Raw genomic sequence first — 13,267 nt, 5'->3', positions numbered from 1 at the left:
CTTCGGATCGCCCACCTTCTGCCAGGATGTGTTTTAGATCTTTGAGGAGAAAGTTCTTGCTTGGCTGAATAAAGGGACCATAGAAGCAGTGCTCTTGTAAGAAAGGGACACTAGGTCTTACTCCCTTTACTTCTTGGTCCCCAAGAAGAGTCAATGTCTAACACCCACCATGGATCTTCATAGATTCAATATTTTAATGTGGCAGGACAAGTTCAAAATGCTACCAGTGACTTAGGTTCTGTTGACCTTCAAGTCATGAATTGGTTAGGGCCCCTTGTCCCCAGAGCACCTACTTTCATCTGTTCTTCCCACACCCAGGTGTTACCTGAAGTTCACTAGAAGGTTTCAACTCTATCAGTTTACGGTTTGACTCTTTGGTCTGATGCTCACACCACATGGTTTCACCAAGGTGCTGGCTAACATGGCAACTTCACTGTAGAAGCCAAAAGTCCAATGCATTTCTGTACTTGAATAACTAGTTGATGAATGTGGGGTACGCTCCACTGCTCACAGAACATTTTCAGCACACCACAATCTTCCTGCATGATATGAGCTTCACAGTGGGAACTTAATCCCGAGATAACAAAACCGTCTACAGATTCGCCTATCCATGCATGGATCTCTTTGCTGCATCTCAGAATAAGAACTTGTCTGAATTTCGCGTTATAAACTTCCTGTGAATGTTTCCCTGGAGGATGCCTTTATTTCAATTATTATTGGGGGTCTGCTTTACGCATTCCCACTGCTACTGTTTCTGTCAAAAGTTCTCCGGAAGGTGTAGAGAATTGAGCACAACTGAACCTGATTGGCATAGCAAATGCCCTTAGCCCAGAATTAAGCAATCTGTTGGAAATCAGTGCTCGGCCAACCTCTTACTATCCCACACAGGGTGGACCTGCTGTCACAGCACGATGGCCAGATCCTCCACCCCAATACTCTTCAGGCTGCACGTGTGAAGATTTTGAGGTTCCAACTAGAGGGATTCTGCATGACGCCAGAGCTGGTCAATGCCATCCTGACTAACGGGAAGCCTGCCACGAAATCCATTTAAGAGGGTTGCTGGAATAAGTTGTTCAGTTGTGCTAGGTAAACGGTATGAACTCTTTTCAATCCCTACCTCTTGCACAGCTGGACTTGGCAGAGGCTACTGTAAATTGTTATTCGGCTTCTCTTCATGTGCTGTCCGGATCGGCCTTCTTTGTCACCTCTACTGGCATGTTGTGTGAAAGGTTTACTCTAATGGTTCCCTCCAACGCTGTTTATTGTTGCACAGTGGGATTTGAGTCTTGTCAGTGTTCCCCTTAGCATCCCTATTGCATAGATTCGGGGTTCAACTGACGATGCTGAAAAAGGCTACAACTTCATTTCTTAATTTACCAACTGTTTAGGGGACTTCAGCTAGTACTTTAGTTCAAACAAGCAGCGTTTTCTGTTTTTAACATATCACTCATGTTTTTATTGGTTGTACCTGCCTCTAAACCTAAAGGGATGCAGGCTCAAGTTAGGTAAAAAAAATAGAAATGGGAAAATATTAGCCTGTACATAATTAGTGAGAAGTTATATTGCAGACGAATGCACGGTACGCTGAGAGAAATTATACCAGTAGTTAATAGTGGAACTAATACAACTATTGCATTACTGCCAATCTATGGGTCTAGAACTTATCTTCTGGAGACATTGCATTAGTGATTTCCATGGCAGGGCTATCACACTAGCATTTCCCGGTGGGCTACAGGCTAAGGGGACTGCTTTCATAACTGGCTGGGCTGCCATAACCCAACCATGCCCCATATCCTATTCAAGTCGCAGCCTCCCGCAGAGTGGGGCAGGTTTGAACATTTTTCCCAGGGCTAATTTTGATTTCCAGTTCGTTCGACCCTGGCTGCTAATGACAGATCTGAAAACATGCCAGGGAACAGAAAAAGTGCTTGGGTTACTGTCTTGGTAGCTCATAATCATTTTACAAACGTTCTTCAGGGATATAAACTAAGGATATGCAGTCCTAATGTTTCGCAGAGGATAACTGACGACCCTTGGGTGTAGAAAGAATTGTTTCATATGATACCTGGGTTTAGATGCTGACTGCATTAATCGTTATATGTAGGCATTCTCAGCAGCTATGAAATAAACTAAGTTAAATAAAGGATTGTGAAAATCAGTGAAGACATTTATACAGCCTATCTACAGAGCAGTTCACGCTGGGACATTGGGTGCTTTGATCCAAACTTCCAGGCTTTTGCCACTCTCAGACAAATCTTAAGTTAACAGCAACACTTGAGTTACAGGCCTTTTACACTGCCATATGAAAAACATGCTCTGCTCCCATTTGTTGAAATGCAAGTCGTCGTGTGTCTCTGCAAATACCCCTGTCCTTTACGAACTGTTTAAACATCTTCTCTCCTCTGAACCAGCTAAGAGTGACTTCGACTGAATCAGAAAAGGCTGGATATAGTACTCGTTGGAATAGATACTCCAGTCCTAACGAGTCCTATATCCAGTATTAAATACCTTCATGAGATCATTGTTAATCTTGAGGCTTTCAAACGTTAGCGCCTCTGAACCCTGATTTTCACCTATACTTCTTATGGAAGTTTTGCATGATGGTTGCTATTTCAGCAGCTTTCACTGGCCTTGTTTTAACATCTAACCAGAGCCGGCTTTTGGGCGGTGCGAGGGGTGCGGCTGCACCAGGCGCTGACCTCAGGGGGGCGCTGTGTTTAGCAATAACTTCCGAAACTTGCGATTTAAAAGCACCTGCTGAAAAGTTTCTGGTGTGCGTCCAGCCTTCAGGAAACAATTAAAATGTCAAGATACCTCTTGTGATTAATGTTCCTGCTAGAGAGAGAGGGATGGGAGTTTTGCCAGTGGCAGTTTTGACTCAACATAAAGTAGCACAGAGGGTTAATATGCCTGCTGCAAAAAACAGAACCATGAGGCTTATTTAAGAAAAGTGGTGCTGCACATGGTGCAGCGCCACTTTTCTTGCACCTCTTAGCGCCCCCGAACACCACTATGTGAGCGTCATATTTAAAATACAGCGCACAATGGAGGTAGTTAGGGGACTAGCGTCAGAATTTTTTATGCTAGTCTGGCGCTTTGCAGGATTAGCATAAAAAATGTTGACGCTAATCTTGCAAAGCACCCAGAGGCCCATTGTAACCAATGGAAACCTCCATTTAATGCCTGCTCTGAGCAGGTGTTGAAAGTGCTGTAAAAAAATGACGCATAGAAATCTGACAGATCAGTGGATTAGTGAAGCCAGCCTTTACAAGTGCTGTAAAACAAATGAATGTTTATGAAAGGAAGCTGTAGAGAGATGAGGGGCACATTTGCCGGGTGGTAGTGAGTGAAACCGAGGAGGAGGTCATGGGGAGTGGGGTGACAAAATAAAATGTTGAACACAGCGCCTCCAGTCCTAAAGCCAGCCCTGCATCTAACCCTATGCCCTTGCCACGTTGATACACTTTTTTATATTTCCTTCTTAGCTCTGGCATAGAGGCAGCTTTATCCTGTTTCACCAGCCTTATGTAATAAAAAATATATACATATAAAATGCATACATTTCCTATAGAGACTTCTAACCGCAGATTCCTCACCTTTTGCATATTCCTCAGACGTCATACTGGATCCTGAAACTTTAAAGCAGTACCTCTGCACATCAGAAGGTGGCACTATGTGGCTCCCTCTGACACCGTTCTGCTCCTGAAATGTGCAGATCTATATAGGTACTACTATGCTGACGTCCGTTCCACCAGATGCAGATTCGGAGCTTTCTCTCATCTCTCAGAGAACCTTACCTTGATATTTTTCACAGATTTTCTACCAGTGTGCAAGGGATGTCACCCCCTAAAGCAACAACTTTCAAGCCCTGTAGGGGCTGTTGCAAACCAGTGTCTGTGACAAATCACTCTCAGGTGTGCCTGTGGTGCTTGGGGTCGAGCCATGACTTGAAGGTCTGCGACGATAAAACTGAAGGTCATCAGGGAACGTGAGTCAGAACTCTACGTCACCAAGCATAATACTCAGCACTGGGGCCGTTTCAAAACATACTCTGTGTCCAAGGGTGCTACCACTGCATTGGCACACAGAGGTCCTGGACCTTTGCACGTACGTGGGTGTCCCTATATACGTTCACAAAGCATTATTACCTGGACAGTCAGGTTAGCAGAGAGGGTCATGTTTCTCCCTCAGTCCTGCAAATCTTTTTGGTTTGAATCCATTGAGACACCCAGCTCTGAATATGTATTGCTTTGTGTTAGAAATGGCCTCACTCTAGTCAGGGCAAAGGAGAGAAACATCTGGTTAACCTCCACTCACTCCCTTGGTAGCTTGGCATGAGCAGGCAGGCTTAACTAAGAAGCAATGTGTAAAGTATTTGTACCAACACACACAGTACTACAGTGAAAACACTACAAAATGGACACCACACCGGTTTACAAAAATAGGCAATATTTATCTAAACCAAACAAGACCAAAATGACAGAAATCCAGCATACACAAGTCAAGATATGAATTTTTAAAAGAATAAAAGTGAGAAAACAGTGAGAACGTTGATTTTGCACAAAGTACCTGGTTAGCGTTGAAAATAAAGCCGCACAGGTGAGCGTGCTTTGGAAAAGGCAATGATGGGTCAATTCCTTCCTCACAAGGGAGGCCGTGTGTTGTTTTCTTCTCCGGTCGGCGATGCGCCATTTCTTCTCCCTCGCAAGAGAGCGATGCGCCGATTTCCGTATGGGGCACCTCGGATCCACGCAGTCTGCTTGACTTTGACACCCAGCGATGATGTGTGGAAAATCCTTTCGCGCAGTGTTAGAAAACCGCACCACGTGGTGTCTTGCGTCGTTACCCACAGCCTTAAGCGGGTGGTGCGTGTCGATTCTCCAGCTTCGATGCGTCGATCTCCCAGCCGTGATGCAGGTGGAGTGTTGATTTTAGCCACAAAGCCAGTGGCGCATCTTTTATCAGCCACGTTGCAGATGGTGCGTCGAAAATTTCCCCGCACGGTTTTCTGTGCGTGAAGTTTCAGCTCTTGTCTGCCACCTTCACCTTTCAAGGGCCCAGGGACTGGATAGGACACCACTTGGCAGGGCAGGTGTCTCTGCAGAGGAAGTCTTTGTTATCCCTGAGACTTCAACACAGGAGGCAAGCTCAGTTCAAGCCCTTGGAGATTCTTCTAAAGCAGGAATGCAGCAACTGCAGGATAGCCCAACAAAGCACAGGCAGGGGCAGCACTTCTCTTCAGCTCTTCTCCTTGGCAGATGTTCCTCTTGAATCCAGACGTGATCTAATTTTATGGGGTTTTGGGTCCAACCCTTACACCTCTTATTCAAAGGAAAGTCTCTGTTGTTCACAAGATCCTGCCTTGCCCAGGCCAAGCCCCAGACACACACCAGGGGGTTGGATACTGCATTGTGAGAGGGCAGGCACAGCCCATTCAGCTGTAAGCGACCACTCCCCCCTCCACTCTAGCACAGATAGCTCATCAGGATATGCAGCCTACACCCCAGCCCCCTTTGTCTAACTGTCTGGAGAGGATTCACAAACAGCCCAACTGTCAAACTGACCCAGACAGGGAATCCACAAACAGGCAGAGTCACAGAATGGTTTAAACAAGAAAATGCCTACTTTCTAAAAGTGGCATTTTCAAACTAACAATCTAAAAACCGACTTCACTAAAAGATGTATTTTTAAATTGTGAGTTCAGAGACCCCAAACTCCATATTTTGATCTGCTCTCAAAGGGAATCTGCACTTTAATAATATTTAAAGGCAGCCCCCATGTTAACCTATGAGAGAGATAGGCCTTGCAACAGTGAAGACTGAATTTAGCAGCATTTCACTGTTAGGACAAGCAACACACTTCAGTACATGCCTGCCCTTTAACATACACTGCACCCTGCCCATGGGCCTGCCTTAGGGGTGCCTTACATGTATGAAAAGGAAAGGTTTAGGCCTGGCAAGTGGGTATACTTGCCAAGTCGAATTGTCAGTTACAAACTGCACACACAAACACTGGAGTGACAGGTCTGAGTCATATTTACAGGGATGCTAATGTGGATGGCACAACCAGTGCTGCAGGCCCACTAGTAGCATTTGATTTACAGGCCCTGTGCACCTCTAGTGCACTTTACTAGGGACTTACCGGTAAGTCAGATATGCCAATCATGGACAAACTAATCACCAATACAATTTACACATAGAGCATATGCACTTTAGCACTAGTTAGCAGTAGTGCCCAGAGTCCTAAAGCCAACAAATACTGGTCATAGGAACTAGGAGGAAGGAGGCAAAAAGTTTAGGGACGACCCTGCAAAAATGGCCATTTCCAACACTTTGGTATTCACTCAAAAGGTCAGGAATCTATGGCTAGAAGTCTCTATCAAGATAGCAAGTTACCTTTGGTAATGCTCTTTATGGTAATCTAATAGCAGATTCCTCACCGACCCTTCCTTCTTCCCTGTTCTTTGACTAAACTCTATAAATGAATAAGATCCCAAGGCTAGGACTCTGTACACTTTTTACCAATTTGTTTTTGTGCCTCTGCGTCTCGGGCTGCAGCCAATCTCGAAAACAACTGAGGACTCACGGGTGTGGCACCTATCTATGCTCTGTATGTTATTTCCAGAGTGGAACGGCGTCAGTGCTGAGCCGCATGGTGCTACCTACTGGTGCACAGAGGTACTGCTGAAAAGTTTCTGCATCTAGTCTGACTCCTGGGGAATATTCAAACGGTGAGGAGTGTATGGCTAGTACAAAGGGCATTACTGAAGATAAGTAACTTGTTCATTTAGATGGACATTGGGTCAGCCATCTTCATCCATTGGTGTGTTTGTCATTCTCGTGCTGTTTATGCACAATACTGCATGAGGAAACGTACCATTCCTCTTCAGCCATTGGATGCCGTGCACTGCAAGTGATAACACTTTTTCTGATCATGTGTGCACCTCCACCTAAAAAGAACAGCAGCACTGCAAAGACTAAGAGGCTAATACTTTACCAAAACTTTTTTTCTTTCCGTTCTATTTTTTACTTGTGGTTCCCCTTTTAAAAAGAGTCAATGTCAATCGGATCACTTTGAGAAAATATAGGCCCATCTCCCTCCTCCCTGCCCATGGGAAGATGTTGTAATCCCTGGTGAACTGTCAAATCACCAGGCTTGTTGAGCAGAATAACATCATTCATTCCTCTCAGTCGGCCTTACGTGCAGGTTTCAGCACTGAATCAGCCCTTCTTGAGGTCACTAAGTATACCAGAGGGAAACGTAACTTGAAACGTAAAGCGGTGGTTATTTCGCTGCATTTGACAATGTGTCCCATAGAATCCTCACACAGAGACTGGAGAAGGCTGGAATACTGGGCAGAGCCTTAGACTGGCTTTGCTCCTATTCATCTGGCTGGTAACAAGCAGTTTTTCAATCGCTGTTCAGCTCCCATTTCAGAGCCATTCGTTGTGGTGTCTTGCAAGGCTCAGCATTAAGCCCTGCTCTTTAATATCTACATGGCCTCGATAGCCCTGATACTACAAACGTGGGGTCTTTACATAGTATTGTATACAGCTCACAAATTATGTTGGCTTTTGAACAACTCGGTGCCACAGTGGTTGGCGATTTTTAGGACTGTCTTACTGCTGTTGCCGGCTGGTTGTATAACAGCTGTCTAGCACTTATTTCTGATAAATCGGAAATCTTAGTGTTTGGTACTCCATCCCGGGTCGATCCTGTGAGACTTCGGCCTCCTGAGCTGGGGCGAGCAACCACCCTCTCAGCTGCTGCCAGGTATCGGGGGTGTTAATGGTTACAGCTCTGCCTTTCAAACCCGAGGAGCAGGCCGCTGCTGGCCTATTTTTTACTTTTAAAATCATTAAGATTTTTTTTTAATACCTTCCTCTAGTCACCCAGAAGGGTACTTTACATGCATTAATCACTTCCGGATTAGATTATGCTAATATACTCTATCTGGGTGCTTCAGCGTGTCCAGAATGCTGCAGTTCGGCTAGTACTGAATATTCCAAAAAGACTTTATTGGTTGTGTGTTAAATCCAGAATCACATTTAAAACTCTTATCCAAGACAAGCTCAAAAATATTTCCCTCCTTGGCCACCCCACACGGCCAATCATAATCTGCGGTTCATCCCTAAAGCGCTGAAAGCTAGATCTGGTGGCAGATCTTTCTCTTCATTTAAGCCCCCAGTCTCTGGAATGTTCTTCTATTGTACCTTCATTCATTCATTTCACTTTTTCAAGTCTTTCTTGCCAGTTTAAATGATCTTTTCAATTGAAAGAAATGTAAGGCCCATAGTACCTTTTCTTTGCACCATATGAATCATATGTTCTTGTGTTATGAATTAAAACTAAAAGGGCTTTTCATAGCTGTTCTAAATACTTCTGCTACCTTTGAAGCACCTTTAATATTCGGTTACAATTATATGTTACGGTTAATAAATACATTATAAAATGTTATTTTTTTATTGCATGCATGTGAACACCACGTATCTATGGCGTATGCTTTCAGTAATGTTTTTTTTTTTTTTTAAATAACCATCAAGCAAGCTTACCAGGGCCAGACATTTTGCTTTCCAATGCTTGCAAACTTGAGTAAGACTCTCAAACGATCCTAAAATAAATGTCTAAGTAAAATACTCCATCAGAGCCAGCGTCGCAACATTGTACTTCAGCATCACATTATTAGATAGAGAAGAACGTCTTAAAGCGCAACACTTCTAATACAGATCTGTTGATGGTCAGCAGCCAGTAATACCTATTGTGGTTTGAGCCACACACAGTGGCGGCCGGCAGCTTTGGGAGGGGGGCGGGCGGGGCACACACACAAACACACAGGCTCATTCTTTCACACACAGACACGCACGCACGCTCATCCATAAACAACACTCATTCCATTCAAACATACACGCACGCACCAAACATTCATTTTACAAGATCACACACATTCATTCTTTCACTCACACACGCACTCACATCCATTAATAACACTCATAACACTCAAACATGCACGCGTGCACCAAACATTCAATGTAAAACATAACACACATACACACACACACACTTACCTTTAGCCTCCGGGTCCCAGGAGGGTTGGGACTGCTGCCTTCCCTCACTGGCTGACCTCAGGTCAGCCAATGATGGAAGGCAGCAGTCCCAGCCTCGTCACAGAGTGGGATGGGGTCAGTGAGACTGCTGACCCCACCCTACTCTGTGACAAAGTGTCACTGATTGACACTCGCCCTGGGCACGTCAGGGCTTAAACCTGAAGCGCCCAGAGAGAGTGTCAATGGGTGATGCTTTCCTCGTCACCCAGGGGAGGGCCTCGAGGCACCTTTGCTGGGCCGAGGAGGTCACGCCCATAAGGGTCGTGATCTCCTCAGCCCAGCAAAGTTCAGCTCAGGCAGCCAGGAGTCTGCGCAAATCGCGCATGTCTGCTCCTGGCTGCCTGACCTGAACATGAAGAGTGTCTGTCAGGCTGACCTTTGTTCAGCCTGACAGACACTCTTCATGGGGTGGAGGGGTGTGGCCCCTCCGCCCTAAAGGACGGGCCGCCACTGGCCACACACCTGTTACTTCAATCTTCTACATCATAACCAGAAGCTAATATACGTCCTGGGACTGGTGGTCTTAAGGCTAGAGGGGGATCTAAGTTGGGCTTTCCTCAGTATTTGACAACACCTTCAAACTGTAACCGATAAAATTATCACAATTTAGGTAAGGAAATTATGCTCTAGAGTTGCACCGTATTTTAGTGAAAAAAAGGATGCAATTTAAATAATTATGTATGATCCCTGTATCCAGAACAACCAGGCCCCCAGTTTATAGACAAGAAGATCATGCCTTGTAGGCCTGCCTCTTCATAATGCTGATCAACGCCTACCTGGTGGTTGTTCCCTAATGGCGCTATGCCTGCCTCGGCTGCTCTTTTACAGTCCTAGCTTTAGACTATGATTGTTCCAGAGCAGAGAGCTACTACAAACCATCCTCTCTTGATGCAATAGTGTTAATGTGTCTTCCTTTAGCCTACATTTACCGCGCTGCATATTGTCTGCCAGTTTATCACCAGGCGACCTGGTCATGTATAACTGCTGCACAAAATTAGAAATCAAATAATAGAAGCAAATCAAGCATACCTGCCCATTACACAGGTACAGGAGCTCTAGCTTTTTTTTTAATGTTTGCACTGTGGTGCTAAGACGTGCTGTTCATTTTGAAGGTATAATGATTTGTTTGTACCGAGAAGTGTAAATGAAATGTGTTTCAAAGTAATCATATTGGTAAATTTATTATAAAGGGCTCTAATGCCCTTGGTCGATGTTTGTGCTATGTAAACCTGTACAAATAAATAAAGTGGTTGTGTAAAGATCATTCCAAATGTAACCGTGCAGCACTGTCACATAATATCAATCATTTGTTGATAGTAGCACTATATAGGTAAGTGAACATGTATCCCTTTTAGGATGTAACTTTGTTACGAGTATGTTGAGTTATCATTGATGGTCTCTGTAGCATTGCTGGGACACAGTTTATTGCATTGCTTGGACTCACTGTTTTAAGTCTCTATTTTCTTGATTGATGCCTCAGTGGCGTCTTGTACAGTACCCTTGTTAATCAAATAAATGCGTCCCTGTTTCAGGAAGCTGCGGTCTCAGCGCTGGCTGCATTGTGCAATGAGTATTACCAAACTCGACAGGGATTAGTTGATCTTCGTTTGTGGGGTAAGTAATTCCTAATCTTTCTCTTTTCTGTGAGTATAACTATTAAGGATGTCTCATAGACACATAAAGGGTTTGGAGCAGCTCAAAGTATAGTATTTCAGCACTGGCATAGTAAGGGCGCCATTGGTCATAGTACAAGCTATAACAAGCATTTGCAATGCAATCAGTCTCACATTTGTGAAAGTTAGAGCTATTGGCGTTGAAAATAACGTTTTTTACTTTTGATTTTTTTGATTTGCAGTGGAGTGATGATATTTTGTAAGCGCTATTGCCATTTGTACAATCTTGCGGAGCTGGAGAACCTGATAATTGGAAATAGGTTATGAGGGAGGGGAGACAAGAGTATTATGCTAGCTGGGAAAAAAATGTAACAACATCCTGGAAACTGCAAACACTCAATAGGTAATGCAGGATTAAGTAAAGCATGTGAAATGTATGCAGGAATAGCATGGATTCCTTAACACTTACACACTTGTTATGCAGAAATCAATGAGTGTTTTTGCCCGAAAGGGACATGTTTTAATGTCCATTGCTTGTATTCTTACAAACCGTAAGCAGTATGGTTTTAAAAGACCACATCCCTTAACACAGAGCCGCAGTACACATTTTATAAATTGAAAAATACGGAAAACAGCTGATAAGGATCATGTTATTCTTTTTCCACTGTACGCATCAACCAGGTATTGCAGCACCTCCTGGAATGGTGCACTTCCCCACCTGGGGAAATCAATAGGGGTTATTTACAAGCCTTTTGCGCTGCTGGTGCGTCACTTTTTAACATGGAAAAAAGTGACGTACCGGCAGCCCAAGTGGCTTGCGAATAAGTCCCAATATTCCTCAAAGAAAGAGGAGGAAATGAAAGAAGCGCTTCATTGGCAAACTTGTCTTGCTATGTTCATTTTTTTCCGTATTTTGAACCTCTTTTTTTCTTTCTGTACTGAGGCTGCACTTTGGAATAGAAAAATGTCAGAAAAAGACGACATTTGCAGCCAAAGTGTTTCTTTCTTTTTTGGAATAATTCCACAGGGGAACAAATAAAGGAAATGGGAGGAAAGAGCAGGTAAGAGCCATCATGGTTTTCAGCAAGTGACGAGGAGCGTGATAGAAAGAGAGGGAATAAGAGGAGGTGGAAGAAAGCAAGGGGGTGGGTAGCTGCCAGCAACAGAGCAGTAGTGAACACTGTAGGAAGGTGGACGATGTGAGACAAGTGTGGTGAGGGGGGTGGGGCTCATCATGTTCAGAAGGGGGCACCTACACCGTGGTGAGGCAGATAAATCCATGTGATCGGTTGGTTTTATTTCGAGTGGACCAAAGACGAGCTGAGGAGCAAACTTAAACCTTTTTCACTGTACGCATCAACCAGGTATTGCAGTATCTCCAGGAATGGTGCACTTCCCAAACCTGGGAAAACCATGTTGTTCAAAGAAAGTAGAGATTCACTGGCAAAATCTGTAAAGTGGCGCTAATGTGTGTGGTTTTTTTTTTTATTTCAAAGTTTGAACCTTTTTTTCTTTCCGTCCCGAGACTGCAGTATGGAATAGAAACATGTCAGAAAAAGACATTTGAAGCCAAAGTGTTGTTTAGCTTTTTGGATCCATTTCACAGGGGAACAGATAAAGGAAATGAAAGGAAAAAGAGGGTAAGAGCCATTTGTTGAAGTCATGGTTCCCAGGATGTGAGGCATGAGACATAGAAAGAAAGGGAATAAGAGGAAGAGGAAGAAAGAGAGTGGGGGAGGCGGCTGCCAGCAGCAGAGCTGGAGAAGTGAACACTGTATAGAGGTGGACGGTGTGAGATGAATGTGGTGAGGGTTTCGGGGTTCATCATATTCAGAAGGGGGCCCCTACATCGTGGTGAGGCAATAAATCCATTCAGTAGGTTGGATTTATCGCCAGTGCACCAAAGACGAACCGAGGAGCAAAGTTAAACACTCTCCACTGTACGCATCAACCAGGAATTGCAGTCCCACCAAGAATGGTGCAATTCCCCAGCTGGGGAAAATAATATTGTTCAAAGAAAGACAAGCAAATGAAAGTAATGATTACCTGGCAAACACTGTAAAGTGGCGCTAACGTGTGGTTGTGATAAAAAACAATCTACCCTCTTTTTGAGCACTCTAGCTTTAAAAAAAAAAAAAAAATACCTTTTTTTCTCTCCGTCCTGAGGCTGCACTTTGGAATAAAAACAAAATCCCAGGAAGAAACGACATTGCAGCCAAAGTGTTTCTTTCTATTTTGGATCCATTTCACAGGGGAACAGATAAAGAAAAGGAGCAGAAAGCGAGGTGTAAGAGACGTTTGTTGAAGTCATGAATTTCAGCAAGTGAGGAGGAATAATGCCATCAGCTAAGCCCGGAATTGCACGCTGTGCTGATGCACAAGCCGAGGAGCAAACCTTAGAGTGCACAGGAAGGAATATACAGAAAACAAGCAGTGTTGTGGGAAGGGATGGAGGAGAGGCAGCACAGGGAGATTAAGTGGCAACAGTGCAAATGAAGCGGTAATTTATATTAAATTAAAAGAAAAAGACAAGCAGAGACCTCGGATGGG

At 44.1% G+C, this 13,267-nt stretch overlaps 1 protein-coding gene across 1 annotated transcript in view; it reads left to right on the top strand.

The window, feature by feature from the left end:
* Positions 1-13,267, top strand: part of TBCD (tubulin folding cofactor D) — a 1,666,801-nt gene that overhangs the window by 1,069,547 nt on the left and 583,987 nt on the right. The window contains 1 exon segment of the mRNA XM_069200356.1: positions 10,637-10,718. Coding sequence (XP_069056457.1) covers positions 10,637-10,718 — 82 coding nt within the window.

The sequence above is a fragment of the Pleurodeles waltl genome, chromosome 7, assembly GCF_031143425.1.
Source record: "Pleurodeles waltl isolate 20211129_DDA chromosome 7, aPleWal1.hap1.20221129, whole genome shotgun sequence".
NCBI classification, from domain to species: domain Eukaryota; kingdom Metazoa; phylum Chordata; class Amphibia; order Caudata; family Salamandridae; genus Pleurodeles; species Pleurodeles waltl.
The sequence above is the reverse complement of the archived record's forward strand: the minus strand, read 5'-3'. Positions and strand labels throughout refer to the sequence as shown.